Source organism: Patagioenas fasciata, chromosome 1, assembly GCF_037038585.1.
Source record: "Patagioenas fasciata isolate bPatFas1 chromosome 1, bPatFas1.hap1, whole genome shotgun sequence".
NCBI lineage: Eukaryota > Metazoa > Chordata > Aves > Columbiformes > Columbidae > Patagioenas > Patagioenas fasciata.
Genome location: NC_092520.1, coordinates 126285477 through 126303427, shown reverse-complemented (window position 1 = coordinate 126303427; position 17951 = coordinate 126285477). Strand labels below are relative to the sequence as shown.

The following is a 17951-nucleotide window of genomic DNA, read 5'->3' as shown; positions in this document are numbered from 1 at the left end:
GCGAAGCGTGGGAGCCCCTGGGGTGACGCAAGGGGACGTTCGGTCGGTGCGAGGGGGATGGCGTCGGCGGCGAGCGACGCGGCCCCGGTGCTGGAGCCGGAGCCACCGCGGCGCGGCCCGGCGGAAGAGGAGGAGGACGAAGAGCAGCCGGCGGTAACAGCAGCGGAGCTGGAGCTGGCGGCGGAGCTGGCGGCGCTGCGCAGTGCGGATGCGCGGCGGCTGGTGCTGTCGCCGCGGCGGCTGTCGGGCCCGCTGCCCGCCGGGCTGTCGCAGTGGTTCCCGGCGCTGGAGGTGCTGGACGTGAGCGGGACGGGGCTGGCGGAGCTGGGCGCGGAGCTGCTGGCCCTGCCGCAGCTCCACACTCTGCTGGCCAAGAACAACCGGCTGGGCGGGCCCGGCTCGCTGCCCAAGGGGCTGGGGCAGGCCCCGCTCGGCCGCTCCCTCCGCGTCCTCAACCTCAGCGGGAACCGCTTCGCCGAGGTGCCGCCCGCCCTGCTGGAGCTCCACGGGCTGCAGAGCCTCAGCCTCGGCGGCAACCGCCTCCACAGCATCCCGCCCGAGATCCAGGAGCTCCGCAGGTGAGGGCAGGGCAGGGCACCGGGCGGGACGGGCCCCCCGCGCCTCCGGGGCCGGGCCTTTGCCCTTGGGGGAACGATGAGAAAAGCCCCGGCGGCTGCCAGACAAACCCAACCGGATTTTCCCGCTGTGAAGCGGGGTGCCGCTGGCAGCACGCCTTGTGTCTCGCTCCTGCTCAGGGAATGAGTTTTATCCAGCCTCAGATGTCTCTAAGCACCGCTGCTGCTAACGTGTCACTTCCCCTTCCCAGGAGAAGAGTTACCAAAACTCAAAGGCACTCCTCAGGTGGATGATGGGCTTAATGCACTCACTAAGTGGGCAACTCTTTCAGGATTTCCTAGTCCTTGGGCTGCCTTGGTGCTGGGGAAGGCTCTCCTAATGACAGTGTGGTTGGTATGAGTGAGTGTTGAAGGTGCTCTGTGTTTTTGCTTTAATACAGATCTCTAGGCGAGAACAAAATAAAACTCCAGGTCTCATGCAGCTCACAATTGCACAATGGACTGGACAGGAGAATAAAGATCTGGTTGTGGCTTATGCAAACAATAGGACCTTTCTGCTGATTCAGCTCTATCTCATTGAGTGCTTGCTGGCATGATTGGTTTTTTGGTTATATTTCCACCCATCCAACTCATGTAGATTTGACAGATCAGCTGACAAATCTTCTAAAGTGTAGAGCCCCAGGCTGTGCTCAGGTGCAGGGGTACATCTTGCTCTGGGGCTGGGTCAAACCACCACAGGCTGATTACATGGAAACTGGCTGAATCACACCAATTGGTAACATTGGTGGGGTGGGAACAGATCCTAGGTGGGACTGGGCATGGAGTGCCTGCATTCACATGGGGTAGCTGTATCTGAAGCCTTCCGTCCTCCTGGGCAAGCTGGAGGCTGTGTTCTGACTTGCATGTTACACGTGGACACTTCAGTGTGCTCTGCTGGTTTCTTAAGCCTCAGTCTGGGCTCTGTGTGGCTCAGTGCTAAGACTTTGGGGCTGAACTTTTTCACCGCAGCTCTTTGCCAAAAGACTTGCCAAAGGCAGCCTCTCTTACACAGATTTCTGCAACCTTGACCCTAAGTAGCTGGATTTGCCCCAGTGGCTCAAGAGAGCTGCATCCAATGGAAGCAGAGGATGTTGTATGTGGAGTGCTGTCACCCACAGTCCCAGGTTGGAGGTACCAGAACTGCTTGAGTTCTGGTGGGAAATGGTTTTGTCTGCTGCAGTATAATACAATTGGGTATGCAGCGCTTGCCCAGATGGCACAGCATATGCCTCTTGAGGATCTGGAGCAATTCTGTGTTAAGCCAAATTTGAGAGATACCATGAGGCATTTTGAGTGCTAGAGAATGCCCAGGCCCTTCTTCACAGACATTGGATGCATCCTGGGTTGGGGCTGTCAGGAGGAGGATGAACCTCAACTTTCTCTCTGTTCAGGAGCAGTTGCTTCAGGGATAATGAGGGAAATAAGGACAATGGCACCAGCTTCATGGAAGAGGAGGCCAATGGAGGAGGGCAGTTGTGCGTGGGACATGATCCCCATTGCCTCCATAGCATGCATGCCTGGTAGCATCCAGGATGTGGTTGGGATCTGATTGTTGTACCCGCCTCTGAGGTAGAGGCTCACTGCTGGTGCTTACGTGCTCTCATCTGTGGTTAAGGTTTCGCTCTTTTCCTTTTTCTTTTTTCCTTTTTTTTTGTCCCCCCAAGAAAACAAACCTCAGCCCTGCTTTTTGTTATGCTGCTGACCCTGGGAAGGTGCCAGGCTGTGCCGCACTGCACGTGGTACCCAAATGGGTTGTATGCTACACTCCATGCTGTGCTGTTGTCAAACTGCTGCTGCATGGCTACTCTGCTTTGTTTTCTGGCCTGACCTGAAGCAGGGCTCCTGTTTGTCCTGTACTGCAGCTTTTCTTGGGCTAGTCATGCTCAAACCCTAGCATGGCAGTTCTGAGAGGGCAAATGCAGACAAGGCTATTGAATTGTCTGTTATCATTACAAAGTGATGTGTCAGGTAGAAAAACTAGACTAGACACAGCTTGTGTCTGCTGCCTGCGTAAGCACTGCTGACTCACTGAACTTCTGCTGATGTGTCACCATAATATAATTGAACTTTAGCTCAAGATAGCGAATCTGTGTTCCACCAGGATTGTCAACTTCTTTACCACTGTGCCATCAGTGACCCTTCTGTATATGGGACTGCCTAAGTAACAAAAGGGGGCAGCACACTTACTTGCCAGAGCTGGGAGAAAACAGTACTTTATAATGTAATATTCCTTGAGAGGGAATCCTGAATCTACTCTTTGGGAGCCAAATAACCAGTGACCTGATACCCTTGCCAAAAAGATAGTGAATATGTACTGGAGAGAAACTGCTACCAGACCCTCCTCCCACCTGCCAACAAGAGGGGTATCTGCAACATGACCATGTATCATGTTGCAGTGGGTAAAATGAGCCTGAGCAAGGGCAGTGCAGCGCCAGCTGTTGTGGCCAGGCAACTCAGAGACATCTTTTAATTTCTGAACTCTGAGTTGGGAGTTGGGACCTGGCGTAGGTCTTGGGGCTTCTGTTAGCCTCCCAGCTCAAGCTGCGTCCATCTCGCTACTCCTGGCAAGCCAAGACTTTGAGCTTCTTTCCATATGAAACATCCCATTAAATACATTTTTCTCATGTCTTGTGGTCTCTGAGACCACAGAGGCAGCACCACAGGCAGCACTTTGACTGGACATGTTCCTCCTACTGGTACTGGAGTTCCTGAGGCCAGGAGTTGTCTTCATCCCGTGACCCTGGCAGCTTCCCATTTGTTTCAGTCACTGATTATAGAGCGGAGTTGCAGAGATCTAGAAATACTTATGTTTCCAGGAAATGTCTGACCTCTGATGAGATTTAAAAAAAAAAAAGCTGGATAGCTAAGCCTCACATCTTTCCTCTGCACCCTATAGTCTCCTGTTGTAGTTTTTGGAGGGGTAGCATGTCAGTTTTAGTGAAGGCCAGGAATACAGCAGGTAAGGAGTCTACAGGGTGAAGTTAAAAGAGTAGAAACCTGATGGGTCTGATTTGCCAACGGAGGAGGAACATGTTGGCAACTACAGATGCAAAGGCCCTGGAATGAGAGATGTGTGCTATCCTCACATGAAGATGCTAAATCCACAACTTTGCAGAAAGCTAGGCTCAGGCATTTTGTGGAAGAACTTTTCCCTAGCATGTTCCTAGTGATTTGGCAAGTTAATGAACAGCAGTAGGAATCACAACCAGTCCTGCTGCTGTCTTGTTTTGCTACTTCCAGATTAATCCATTTGCCCCATCCTTGCCCACACAAATCTTTGTGTGCGGTGCAAGATCGTGCACTGAAAGTGAGTGCCTTTCACCTGATTATCAGTAACCTCCTAGGCCATTGTAGAAGGACCACCTATAGATGCTTGAAGCTTCCTTCACACGGCTTCATAAGTGGATGATCATGATTGCTTGGTGATGACAGCAGGTTGATGCCGATCATAGCATGCCAGCATCAAGGATTAATAGCCTTTGCTTCATGATTTCCATTAGGAAAATGCAATGCTCTTTCCACCTAATTCCACTGTAAGTGTCCATGGTGACCTGCAGCAGCCTCTTAGGCTTCTGAGAAAGGTAAGTGTGAGCCCTGTCAGGGGCTATTTTTAACAACATTGAGGCTGTGCCAGCCCCTTCTGTATGCCCACCACCCCCAGTTACTGTAAGCTAGCACTGTCAGTGCAAGACCTGAATTGCAGCATTGGCTGTTGGAGTGAATTTAGAGTAGAAAATGCACCAGAAGGATGAGAGCAGCCTTCCTTGCGCTGCTTTCCTGTTTGTTGCCAGATGAAAGATGAGCTTAGCATAGGTGGACATAAACGTCATCTTTTCTGTAGTTCTCCATTCAACACTGACCTTGCTGTGTTTTCAGTGTGAGATGTTATGGTCAGTCGCTCGCTCTCTGACTTGACTCGCATTCACCAGCAGCTCCTGAGCTGTGACCTGATCCCACCACTGTGTTGGTTGCATGGATCCTTCTGCTGATCCAGCCAGGGCTGCACTAAGGGGCATTGTGTGTTATAGCTGGTGAGCTAGAAATGCAGTCATCTTCTTGTGCCCGTTCTGGACAAAATTTGACAAGTCTGGTAAAGTGCCACTCTGATCTTCACTTTCCAACTGCAGCTTTTGGTTTAATGGTTCCTGGATTGCCCTCATCAGTGTGCATGCTTGTGGAAGGCATAAAGGGAAAAATTCTTGAGAGCTTAGCGAAATGCAATGGATACGTTGAACCTCTTGAAGTCCATTTTGAGTTTAGTCTTGTAGTTAATGCTCTTGCGCTCAATATAGCACCAGGAGCAGGTGGAAAGAGCTTGGAAAAGAGCCAGACTCTTCCCAGGTGTTTGCCGTGCCTGCTATGCTCCTTCTTGCTGCAATTTCTCTAGGAAAGCCCAGTTGTGTGAGGGCTGGGTGGGATCAAAGGCCTCAAATGCCTGACTGGATTCATCCAAGTTTTGTGTGAAGGCTTAGATGCAATGAAAGTATTTGAGTATTTGCTTTTATTCGTGGGTAGTATTAAGCATGTTAGACAAGCATACGCTTAAGAGTGGCTGTTACAGTGTGGGAAAAATGGCAAGTGAAGCTTTGATAAAGATACAGCATTAGGAAATCTGCTTGCTGCCTCCCTTTTTCTTCCCCTCTTCAAACATTTTGCAAATAGTTTTCAGGCGACCGTTTGATCTTAAATTTGCATGTCAGCAAAGGCAATGCAGTTCTCTCAGGAATTAGCAAATTGTAGAACAGGGTTAACAGGAGCATGTTGTGGGCTGCTTTTAAATTCCTCGCTTCCACGAGCCTCAAAATTGCCCTGGAAATTTCTTGCTGAAAAGTTTATCTTAAAAAGACCTGGAGCTATTTCAGGCTCATTGTGTCTTTTCTAGATTACCTATTTACATGCATGTGTTTGATGTCAGCTGTTAAATCTTATCCAAAGAAGCATCTGCGGCGAAACAGGGTGGATTGAAAATTTGAGTATCTTCTCTGCCAGAATACATTCTCCCCTTGAAACATGACTATGAAAGTGTCATGGTAATTGGTAGGGTATCAAAGATACTTCTAGTGCTCAGAGTGGGCTCTTCTTTACTGAGTGTTTGGGAGCTTTTTGATTGTTTTGTGCTATATGACTTGGAAACCTCGATGACATATGCAAGCAAGAACATGCGGTCACTTGGCATGTTACACTTTGCTGCCACCCCCTGAGTTGATTCATAGTTGTCTTAGCATTTCCCCACTCCCTTCCTGTATGTAAAAGGATTTACACAGCCACCTTGCAGCCCAGTGGTATGAAATGCCCTGCTAGAGAGGGGCAATGTGCGATGGACTTGGTGTGCCTGCTACTGCTTGGCAGCAGGTTAGTACTGGCTGTGCTGTGCAAGCCTGGGTGTGAGGCTGAAAGGGACTCTAGCATTTTATTAGTATATTTGTAAACATTGCTAAAAGGCAGGAGGGAAAGAGTCAATCCCCACTGGTTACTCTGTCAAATGGATTTTTCTGTTTCTGTTGAGATGGATTCTGTTAGTGTTTGTACCCTTTTGAAACTTGCTCAGACAGATCCTGTGTGGCAGGTTGGAAGTACATAGTTTTTTCTAGCTTTAAAAATAGTAGCTGAGCTGGTGTTCATTTGAGGCTGGTTACTCTCTAGCTTTTTTAAGTTCCTGGACTGACTTTTGAAAGTCCGCAAAAATTCCAGCCCTCCCTCTGTGTACACAGTGACACATGAGACCTTAGCTGGCTGGTCCAAATGACTGTGCAGATTAATGATTGTCAGAAAAAACAGGCCTTAGTGTGAAAGGTTAGTTAGAAGTATTCACTAAGCTCAGTCCCATCTCTGTTCAGGGTCCTCCTGTGAAAGGCTATGTTAGATGTTGTGGATTGCCTGGTTAAAGGGGCTCTTTTATGAGGAGGGCAGAGCTCAGCAGTGCTCTCACTTGTATTGCCAAGCAGAAAACCGCCCCCCGAGTAGTTCAGCTGGAGATCTAGCGTGGCCTTGGCCTCTAGGTATGGGCTTAGTACAATGTGAAAATTGGGCTGGGAGTAGATAAACTGGGTACAAACCGTGGCGCCCGTGGTGTGGTCAGTGCTCACTGCAGAAGGCTAATGTCTCTTGAAAGTACTTGCTTGTGTTGTGATTAGCTTTGCTCAAACGATTCTTGATGCTTTAATTTGATGCAGAAGTCAGTGTTACTAATCTTTCCATCTTGCTCAGCCAAGACTAGGCTAGATCCTTCTTTCTACCAAATTGTATTTGGGCAATGGGAGTTAGGGATTTCTTTTGCCCACTGAACAGGATTTCAGTGGAAGCTATAAGAATATCTTTGCTGTATTTAAAATAAGTTTCTTTATAGTTTCAAAACTTGTTCCATGTGCTTTTTTTAGTAAAGTCACTGTCCAATTCATATCTTAAGTTGATGTTAGAAATTCTGAATTTGCTGTATTAGACTGGGTCCAGTTAGTCTACAGATGTCTGAGGTTCAGGAAACAGGTAAAAAGAAAACAATTTTTAGTAAACCCTTTGTTGCCACTGAAGGAATTATCTTATTTAGCGGATTTTTAGTTAGTGACAGTTTGTAGTCTGATGTTGTACTAGCTGCTGTACTAGCTAGTATAACTGAGCATTCTCATTACACAGATTTAGGTTGTATGATAAGTTGATCTTGAAACTTATACATTTTACACCTTGAAATGAATTTCAGAAACCTTGTTGACTATATATTTTGCACCCCTCTTCCCCTTCCCTAGTAGTATGTGTTTTTAAGTGCGGCTTTATGGGCATAATTGTCTTTAAACACGAAGAAGGAAGAGTTCATTATGAATTTTTCCTAGGAAGTGGAGACTTGTACCCATCTAAACCTTGTTTAAATAATGAAAGCCACATTACTAGAATTCCTTTGCCCACCAGTTTTCTGCATTCGCTCCAGCAGTGTCATGGAGTGAAAATATGCCTAGGAATTGTATGGTCAGCAGTTGAGTTCCTAATGAGAGCCAAGCAGCCTAAATCCACCTTGGGAAGCAATGGAGGTTGAGGGAGGAATTTTGGTTAAAACTCTGGGCTTTGTTAAGGGATCAAAATTTAATTAAAATTAATCTCCCCTTGACATGGTGCCTGCCCAGCAACTTTCCTCCTACTCCCACTCCTCACCTGCAGATTGTCTGTAGAAGAGAGACTGCTTCTGAAATGTGGGGTTTTAGTGGTGGGATTTTTCTGTGCACTTTCTTGCATGTTCAGAATGACCTCCAAATGTGCTGTTCCAATTTATCTCTCAGCTGAAGCAAGTATAGTTACTTCCTTTCATACAGTCACATTCAGTTTAAATCTGAGGCTTAGAAATGGCTCAATTTAGTGCCCACTGTTTCAAATCTTGGGTATCTAGCTTTCCTCTGATGTACACCAAAAAGGTAAGTGAATCCAGGGAAAGTTAAGCTCCATGAGCATTTCCTCATGTGTTGCTGTGGTTTTGTTGTTCTGTTCTTTGCTGATGGGCAGGTGGACCTCTGCAGCCCAAGCAGATGCTGTCATTGGATCTTTAGGGTTCAAGTTTCTTTCAAGAACAGAATGAAACAGTCTCTTTCTACTGTTCTTCTGCTCCATCCCAGGGAAGCCTCGGGGAGGAGCTTCTCTGGCACTCCACACGTGCTCTGGCACAGTTGCAGGGTTCAGGCCTTCTCCGTGTTGACCAGCGTTTCCCCTGGGTGGTTTGGTCCTGTGTTACTTTGCCAGTTATGTCACAGGATGTTCTGGATCGGAAGGGACCATGAAAGATCACCTAGTCCAATCCCCCTGCCGGAGCAGGAATACCTAGATGAGGCTACACAGGAAGGTGTCCAGGTGGGTTTTGAATGTCTCCAGAGAAGGAGACTCCACAACCTCCCTGGGCAGCCAGTTCCAGTGCTCTGTCACCCTCACTGAGAAGAAGTTTCTTCTTATATTTAAATGGAACCTCCTGTGCACCCAAACCATCCATAACCTTTCTCAGTTGCGAGGGTGAGATGAAGGTGTCTCCTATTCTGAGGAAGTTATAAGCTGTTCTTGAAGAGAGGTTGGTGGAATCTGGATGACTTCTCTTTTCCTGACCTGCGGGGAATGCTTGTTGGATCAGAGCAGGCGCATGTACCCTGTAGTTAGGCATCTAACCTGAGTATGTACCAGAGATCTTGAACCAGCACCTGCAGACATGACTGTGGGATCCACGTTTTTCAGGCACGGGAAGAAGTGTTGTCTGGACTGTGATTAGCAATGGTGTCTCTTCCCAGCCAGAAGTACCCAAACTGAACCTACCTTTGCTGCTCTTTCAGACAACATCTGAGAACAGGGGAGAAAAACTATTTGACTCTGTGAAATGTGGACCTGAAGCTATTATGTCAAAGAAAAGTGCTTGCCAGTTTTTCTCCCTAGAAGGGCAGAGATGCACAGCAAATACTGGCCACTCCACCTGGCAGAAGGGATGCGGTGCCTCTCTTTGTTCCTGCCTCCCATTCACTGAGTTTTCGCAGGGCATCCAATGATTTTTTATTATTATTATTTTATTTTATTTAGGCCCAAACTGCAGTTAAACCTACCTTATGTTTTTGGTAGCTTTGGGCTCCATGACTCCATTATACTGAAATCAATCTGTCTGAGAAATTGTGTATGGGTGCTTGTGTGACTTAGATGCACTCTGTGCTGTTTGTCAGTGTGCGAGTTGTATCAAAGTGGGACTGGGTGCCTCCGACTTCTGCTGAACCGGCAGCAGCAAAAGCTGCGCCAGCGCTGCAGACCTGGTGTGCGCGGGCTGCTCTTCCATGGAAATACAAGCAGGAGCTTTGTGTGAGGGGTTGGTGTAGGAATACATAGTTGTCCGGTGCCTACCTGTAGATGTAATGGTGACTGCAGAAGGCTGGAGGTAAATTTCAACATTATCTGTTGTGAAACAGCAGCTCTGTTGTAATTTTGATGTGCAGCTCAGCTTTTTTTTCTTCCCTCAGCAAATTATCTCCTACATTGTCATCTGTAAGTCTTCTTTAAGAAATGCAAGAGATGAGAAGACCTAGTGTTAAATGGAACTGGAGATGACCTTAATGAAATAATGCAGTATTTTATCTTCTCTTTTTCAGTTTAGAGTTTCTGTACCTTGGAGGGAATTTCATTACTTCAATTCCACCTGAATTAGCAAACCTGCCTTTTCTAAACTATCTAGTGCTGTGTGACAACAAAATCCAGAGCATTCCACCTCAGCTGGCACGGTGAGTATTTATTGTCATCAACCACCAGCTCTAATTAACTCTTTGAACTTTTTCTTCTGTATGTGTGGATAAAAGCACCTTGGAGGACCTATTTGTCCTTCAGTTTGTTGGTGTGACAGGACTTGAACAAGAAGATCCTTAGCTTGGTGCACTGTAGGAAGACAATGAATATATAATGTGGAAATCTCAATCAAAGGGTTATGGAATAAAAAATATCACCAAGTATGCACTTTAATATTTAATTAATAGATTTGTGCAGCCATGAGAAGTTCCTGAGCCACCTGGAAAAGATGAACTGCCATGCTACCACATACTTAGTGATGAAAGCTTGATCTATTTTGTCTTTCATCCAAAGCTTATTTGTGTGTGCTTTTGTGTAGTACCATCCCCTGTGTTCCCTTGGTGTTTCTTCCTCTAGGATCCGAGAATGTTTTGGTGATTATTAAATCCTGCAACACAGCTCTGGAGGATAAATTACTGCTTCATCTGTTTTGTAACGGGGATGATAGGACACTGCAAAAGCTGTATGGGTAGCCAAAGATAGGTGAAGAATTCAGTGTGTAACTGTAAAGCCAAAAGCAATTGAATGGCAGCACAGAGTTTTCTGAATTGGAATTTGACAGGAGTAGTGGGATTTTTCTTGATGTACAATGCCCACTTGTCTTGTAACTTGTCCTGGTTGGAGAACATCCCTGGATGCTGTGCTGGAGCATTGTTTTGTGCTTACTGTGAGAGAACACCTCCTCCAAAAGCCAAAAAACTGCTTGTCACCTGTGCTGATGCTAACCTGGATTGACCTCGCTTAGCTTTTCAGATCTGGTAGTATCATAGCACAAGGTGATGCAGCCACAAGCAATGAAAATGTGGGGTTTTCCAGGGCTGGCTGCCTAGCAGCAATTACGCTTAATGCATGAGTGAGAGCAGGTGACTTATTCACAGTATTGCATGGAATCATTTGTGATGCATGCACTGGGTACGAGGAAACATTATTTCTTCTGAAAGCACTCAGTTTGTATACTTTTATTCTGGGCTACCTTTTTTTGGGGTGTATGTGGAGGGAATACTGAGAGGAACAGCATCATATTTAAGGCTGTGGTTCTTCAACAGGAATTCCAGAGCTGAGCCAAGTTTTCTAGAGCCTTGTGTGTGCTGGGGTAAGAGCAGCTCTTTTAGCGTTAATTTATGATTCAAAGGAAAGAAAAGCCAAAGAGAATGAAATTGGTGGGAGAGGGGAGAGTAATCAGGTCTCTGTGTAATGCAGTTGTGGAATCATTTTGCTTGCACATCTTGACTGGGTTTGCATCTCCATCCTCAGGCTGCACTCCCTGCGTTCCCTTAGCCTGCACAATAACCTGCTGACTTACCTTCCTCGAGAGATCCTTAACCTGGTTCACCTGGAAGAGCTGAGCTTGCGTGGGAACCCACTGGTGGTTCGGTTTGTCCGTGATCTGACCTACAATCCCCCAAGCCTTCAGGAGCTGGCTGGACGCACGATTAAAACTCGCAACGTTCCCTACACTCCCAGCGATCTCCCAGAGAATCTTGTCCGGTATCTGAGCTTGGCCAGCAACTGTCCCAATCCTAAATGCGGGGGTAAGTTCACCTTCACTGCTCTGCTTCCTGCTTTTACCTGATGGGTTTTCTTTCCCTCTGACTTGCCATGACTTCAGTAGCTCACTCAGGTTAGATGTGGTGTTGCATCCAAACACTCGCTGTGTTTTATTGCCTCCTGCAAACTTGTCCTCAAGGAACCTTGTTCACTTAGGAATGATGTTCAAAGTTGTAGTGCTGGTTTACTGTATTTGCATGGGAATGCAACACAGTGTTTCTGTCGGAGTCTTTGCAGCTCACCCCAGCCCTCCGCTATCCTTTTATGGTCTGAAGTCTCCAATCTGTCTACCCTGAAGTAGCTTAGACTAAGTAATGGGCAAGGAGAACTTTTGCAAGCACTCTTGCTGAACAGCAAGCTTCATTTCTGGATGGAAAAGGGGAGAGAGGCTGTGGTGTTTGGCCCTTACCGAGAGCAACTTATTTGGCTCTTGCTTGGGACTACTTGTTTTCCTGGAAGGAGAAGACTTCATAGAAAGGCCTGGAATGCTTGGGCTTAATCCTTACCCAGAGTAAATTATCTGATCATTTAGCCTTCAGAGGATTAAGGAAAAAAATAAATCATTAATTAGTATCTACCCTGCAGTCATAATGCAAGCTGTTATCTCCTTACAGGACAATATCAAAGCATGTTCCATAAGCAAAGATGGAAGGGCTGGAACTTGTGTTGCAAGGGAAAAAAGTTTCCTTTTTTAGAGGTTTGCACAGTTTGGATAACAGCAGATTGGTTTTGCTCTTTTTTTTTCTCTTTTCCTTAGGAACTAGCACAGTACTGCAGTATTGCTCTAGCACTGCAGGAGGAAAGCTTACTCCAGACTAGCTAGGACGTAAAACACCACGGGAAACTTCTGAAAATGTCAGTGTCTAAAATCACCTGCTGTGACAGGAAGAGAAGGTACTTGCGTGTTACAGCAACATTGTTGCCATGGAAAGTAGCATCCAAACTCAGCATGGTGACTTCACTCAAGCAGAAGAAACTTAGAGCTGTGAAGGTCTGTTTGTGAACACGTTTTTGCTAGCTGGTAGATGAGGTTTTACAAGTTTGAAAATAGAGTGGATGAATTAATTTGACATTTAAGAAGTCTGCAAATTCTCAGTCTGAGATTTCTCCCTGATGCTTAGAAGAAATTGCCAAATTCTTTGGAAGTAGCTGCCCTGCATCTTTTTCTGTGGAGTGTGCTGTTCTGAGTCACCTACCAAATACATTTTTACAGGATTATTTTTGTTTTTTCAAAGAAATGTCTCATTTCCATAGGTGTCATGGTCCTTTCTCTTCCTCCAGTGTCCCTTGTCCTTCTGTGTCTGGTGCTGTGTCAATTGAATCCTAATTCGAGGCATCTACACCAGACACAACAACCTTGCAGAGCTTACAGATTTCTCCACACAGGGTCTTATATGTTGTTACTGTCCCCTCTGCCCTTACAGGTGTCTACTTTGACAGCTGCGTCAGACAAATCAAGTTTGTTGACTTCTGTGGGAAGTATCGCCTCCCACTGATGCACTACCTGTGCTCCCCAGAGTGCTCCTCTCCCTGCAGCTCTGCCTCACAGAGCTCAACTTCCCAGAGCGAGTCTGACTCTGAGGACGAAGCCAGTGTCGCTGCACGCAGGATGCAGAAAGTCCTTCTTGGATAACAGGGAGCAAGAGGAGAAGACTGGAAGGCAAACATGTTTGAAAAGCAACAACGGAACAGCAAAGCATGAGACTCTGGCCTGAAGGACTCACAAGAAACTGTCCTCAAGTCCATGTAAGGAGCAGAACATCTTAGCAAGCCTAGACTTGCTTGATGCAGTGCTACTTGGGAGAACTAACGCAGTGGCATACTGCCTGTAGGGTGCCTGGGGTGGTTAGAAACACCTGCTGTCTGGGAGACACCCCCCTCCCTCATATGGGCTGGGGAGGGAGATTTGTTCACAGAATTATAGAAAGGTTTGGGTTGGAAGAGACCTTAAAGATTATCTAGTTCCAACCCTCCCTGCCATGGGTAGGGACACCTTCCAGTAGACCAAGTTGCTCAAAACCCTGTCCAACCTGGTCTTGAACACTTCCAGGGATGGGACATCCACAACTTCTCTGGGCAGCCTTGTTCCTGTGCTTCACCACCCTCACAGGGAATAATTTCTTCCTCATATCTAATGTAAATCTGCCCTCTTTCAGTTTAAAGCTGTTACCCCTTGTCCTATCACTACATGCCCTTGTAAAAATTCCCAGTTCTCACTGGCATATTGAGAAGAGTTTTAATATATGACCCTTCACTGGACTTCAGTCGTGCTGCATAGCAAAGGAAGCTGGACCAGATATTTTTACACTGTGGTAAACCAGAAACAGGCTAATGATGCCATGTGAGTATGTGTGGACCCCAGTGTTTTATGTAGCATTTTGAGTCTTTGCTGTCTTTGACTTCAGTTACAGATTTTACACCCATCTACTAAAAATGGGAGTTGGTTTTGGTTTTGTTTTTGTTTTTTTTTCTTCAGGAGTAGATTTTTCCAAACTCTGGTTACTCTGCCTAGAGGCATAGTCTCTGTGCCATTACAGGTGTTACAGCCATCATAGAACTGAGCCACTTTATTTTTTGCCTCGTTATACCAAGCTGCTTGTAATGTTTCCTCCTAACTGTATCCATTGTTTTTCCTATGTCTGACTCTTCCCGTTACACTTGGAGCGTTACTGTTTTTATGGTGCCTTCAGAAAACAGACCAGTTGTTCTTCTGAGACTTGGTATTACTTCAGACTTGTGACCATATGTGCCTGTGCAAGGGACCAGATGCAACGCTCCATATCATGTTTTTGAGTCTCAGCTTACTGGAGCAAATCTACCTTTGTATCTGTGAACTGCAGGAAAGGTCTTGATTGACATTTACTGTTTGTAAACAAGTTTGTCTCCCTGCTGCAGATAGCTCTGCTGTGCTTGGTGCAGAGTCATTTTCTGTCTTTAAGGTCATCTGTAGGTAGGCAGCAGCTTAATGAAGCAGAAGTACTGAGAGAAGTGCCATGGAGAATTTTTTGTTTTCTTATTCATAACATAAGAGGAAAAACTGGTAGGGAGGATAAGGGTGCATTGGCTGAGCGTCTTGCACAAGGTGGTTTTGAAACTTCTTGCTTATTTATTTGTTTGCACTTACTCTTATTATAATACCTTTGACAATCTGTTGGATTGTTAAATAACACATTCAGTTATCTTAAACTATATTTAAAGGAAAGCCACAGAAAATAGTCCAGAATTTTTAAGTATCAAGAAATAGCTTATAAAAATAAGTATTATGAGTTGACAGGTATCTATAAATCTGCTTTATGGGCCTTTTGTGTGTTTTGCTCAGTGAGAGCTGTGCCTTTGTTAGTATTTCATGGCAGACAGTTCTTTTGATGCAGTTTGAGTGAATCCAACTGTGCCTTCAAGTGCACAAGCAAAGCAAAAACATTGTGTTAAGCTAAATTAACATGAAAAACTTTTCTTAACCCACTTTGGCCCTACGTGGGAAACTAAAAACCTGTGCTCCTCTCCTGCATTCAGAAAACTCATGTACCTATTTGAATATCTTATGACAGCTCTGTGTTAATGGTCCTGTTTAATTATATGTGACACTTTATATATTAAAGCACTTTGATAATTCCACTCTTTGTAACTAGCTTTAGTGATTTTTTTTTTTTTATTAGACTACAATTTTTCCTTTAACACAACCTGAAGAACCAGGTCTGTGAAACTTTGTACATTCCAGTCTGTCTTGGTGTGCAGGTTGAACTTCTTGCCTTGCATTTCCTTGATAGCACCGCTCATATCCCCAGTTTCCTTTGGAGAGAACTGGAATTTGAAAGAAATTATCTGATTGTAGAATAGCACCCTGTGCGTTATTAATCATTGCAACTTAGTCTGAAGATTCCCCACACTCACAGATCCACAAGGAACTAAATTGTCTGTGCTCTGTGCCTTTCCAAATATTTTTTTAAGTATATTTTTAAGACACAATAGGGTATATGTGCAAAGCAACTGGATGTCACTTTAGCAAATTCTGTGAGGTTTGCTTGGGAAGAGCCACCTACAGATTTTGAGAGAGACTGACTGCATGCTGTTAGTTAAACTGGGGTCAGTGAGTGGCCTGTGTTTTGTTCTTCATCTCCTGTTTCAGATGCTTCTTCCTGTTCCAGGTCGACATTGTCTTACCAGTGCTGAAGGACAGTAAACTGATTGCAGAGCCAGAATTTTGAATTGGCTGCTGGTATAACAGTAGTGAGCAACTGAGTGATGAAGAGCTTGGTTCTCCTGCCAATGGAAGTGAGCCACACAACTTAAGATCTCAAGATCTTTTGAGCTCAGGGCTGTGAGGTACCACCTTCCTTTCTTCACGTTAGCAGCAGTTGTCTTGAAGTCATGGATTTTTTTCACTTCGCACAGTTAGATTTCACCACAGTTCCTATTTGCACAGTGACACCTCTGCGTGTGACAGGCTGAGACCAGAGGTAACTGGTTCTAATTTATCTCCATCCTTAACTGTGTTCTCTTTCCTAACTGAAGAAGGCATCCCCTTTATGCCCCAATTCTAATAGGGCAAATAGGCTAATCTTTTTCACGGCTTCTTCACTGTAGCCATGTCAAAACTTGACAGCTTATGCAGTTAATGTCTGTATGCATTTTTAGACTTGGTAAAATGTCTTGTCTCTATAAAATTTATATATATTCCTGAATATAGCTATCAAATTTTCTTTTTGCTGCTGGACTTTAAAGTGCAATTCAAGTAAGTCAGAATTCAAAACAATCAAGGACTTGTAAGAAAAACAAATGGTTGGTTGATTGTTTGGGTTTTTTTTTCCTCAGAGGTGGATTTGAGAGGACTAGGTATGCAGGTTTGTACTGTGGTGCCTAATGTACTGAGCCCCTGGGGGTCAAGTGTTTTGGCAATTGTTAGCCCCCAAAGACTGGAAAATGTACTGAGCAACAAAATAGGTAAGACACAACTTGAAAATACAGTGATGGATGGTAGGGACTAGTTCCTACTGTCCCTTTGTCAGGGATCCTGAGAAGTCGACAGTGGTTTTGCCAACATCATAGCCCTTTGTGTCAGTTTTAAATAGTGGATTTCAGTTCCGACAGATGTGTGTCCAAGTGAAGTCTTCAGTCAATGTTTTGGTATCAGTCCTCTTGTTGCTACAGCAGCCCAGCACGTCTGGCTTTTGAAACTGTTCTTAAGCCGGGACACAAGTGTGTGAAGCAAAGTTGCTCGTTGGCTCTTCCCTGCGGGGCCAGGGCCCTGCCTGCATTCATCCCCTGCCCCCTCGCCTCCCTGCCACAGGGAGCTGCTGGCGCCTTTCTGAATGCAGGTACTTCATGTGAACAGTGGGGTCCTGTTAAAAAGAAGCAAAATATCAGTTTGACTGGAAGCAACTTATACACTTACCAATCCTTTTATGTTTCTCTTTCTTTAATAAGAGGTGAGACTTGAGGAAGTTGGTAATGAATATTTAAACATACTCCAAAGTGGCCAGATGCAGGTTTTCATGGTCTTCTGTCCTGGTCATTTTAAGTCTTTGAAATCTTGTGTTGAATTATAATGGGAGTTGGGGGGGAGGGAGGGAGGGGAGAACCAGCTCCTTTTTGTTCCTTACTCTTGTTGGCAATAATGAATGGAAGGAATTTAATCCAATGAAAGTAATGAAACTTAATCCCTGCAATGTTTCTTTGTTTCTCAGTTCAAAGAACTATTTTAATGCATCTTATTCACACCATGCTGTCCCTCCCCAGCTGAAGATTCTTCAAGTAGACTACTTCACAATGCACACAAATACAGCGGTAACTCTATCTTGGAAACCTTTCTATTGATTATTTCATTTGCCTGCCTGACTAGAGGATTGATATTTTACTGACCTGAACATTAAGGATAGAAAGGGTTCTCGTCCAGCCCTCTTGTTGAATTTTTGTCATGAACATTTGTTTTAGGAAGTCTTAAAGTGCCTTGTGTTTTTAAAAATGTATTTTGCTAGAAATGTATGATTGCAGAATATCTCTAACAGTATTTCATTATGAGCTGTAAAACAAATTGCAAACACTAAACCAAAAATGTTATTTTTACAGTTGTCTGTCCGTTATTTTCCGGCATCTCGATTCTGGTATTGCTGCAGGTAGAACCCTTGCAGAATTGTAAACATAAAAAGTGGGGCTATAGCTGGTGGGGGAACAGATGAGATTTGACTTGTGCTGTGTGAAACCAAGAGTAGGTGACACTTCGAAAGGGACCGCTGAAACTGTTGGGCCCCTCTTGGGACAGATCAGCGTGTGTGTTACAGAGCAGACCCTGGTCTGCTTCTGGTATACTGTTGCAGAAATTTGCTCCACAGTTTAAAGGTAGAAGCAACTCACAGGCAAGACAAATGTATGAACAAGAGAAGGCCAGTGTCATGGTGGGATTTTCCAGCAATAGGAAACAAGAGTCCTGAAGTTCCCAAGTTGTTTCTCTGTTAATACGCCAACCCTGAAACCTAAAAATGACTTTTTGAATGTTCATTTTCTGATCAT

At 45.2% G+C, this 17951-nt stretch overlaps 1 protein-coding gene across 1 annotated transcript; it reads left to right on the top strand.

Annotated features, from left to right (window-relative positions):
- Positions 1-15059, top strand: LRRC58 (leucine rich repeat containing 58). The gene is made up of 4 exons (XM_065854188.2): positions 1-578; positions 9707-9835; positions 11151-11428; positions 12869-15059. The coding sequence occupies exons 1-4, from the start codon at positions 58-60 to the stop codon at positions 13075-13077; spliced, it is 1137 nt and encodes a 378-aa protein (XP_065710260.2). The 5' UTR covers positions 1-57; the 3' UTR covers positions 13078-15059.
- Positions 15060-17951: the final 2892 nt, after the last annotated feature.

What these genes read in the sequence shown, in the direction of transcription:
- LRRC58 (XM_065854188.2), top strand. Translation starts at nt 58, where the DNA reads ATGGCGTCGGCGGCGAGCGACGCGGCCCCGGTGCTGGAGCCGGAGCCA. An exon ending in ATTCCACCTCAGCTGGCACG is followed by an intron (nt 9,836 to 11,150) that starts GTGAGTATTTAT and finishes CTCCATCCTCAG; the next exon opens with GCTGCACTCCCTGCGTTCCC. An exon ending in TCCCAATCCTAAATGCGGGG is followed by an intron (nt 11,429 to 12,868) that starts GTAAGTTCACCT and finishes CTGCCCTTACAG; the next exon opens with GTGTCTACTTTGACAGCTGC.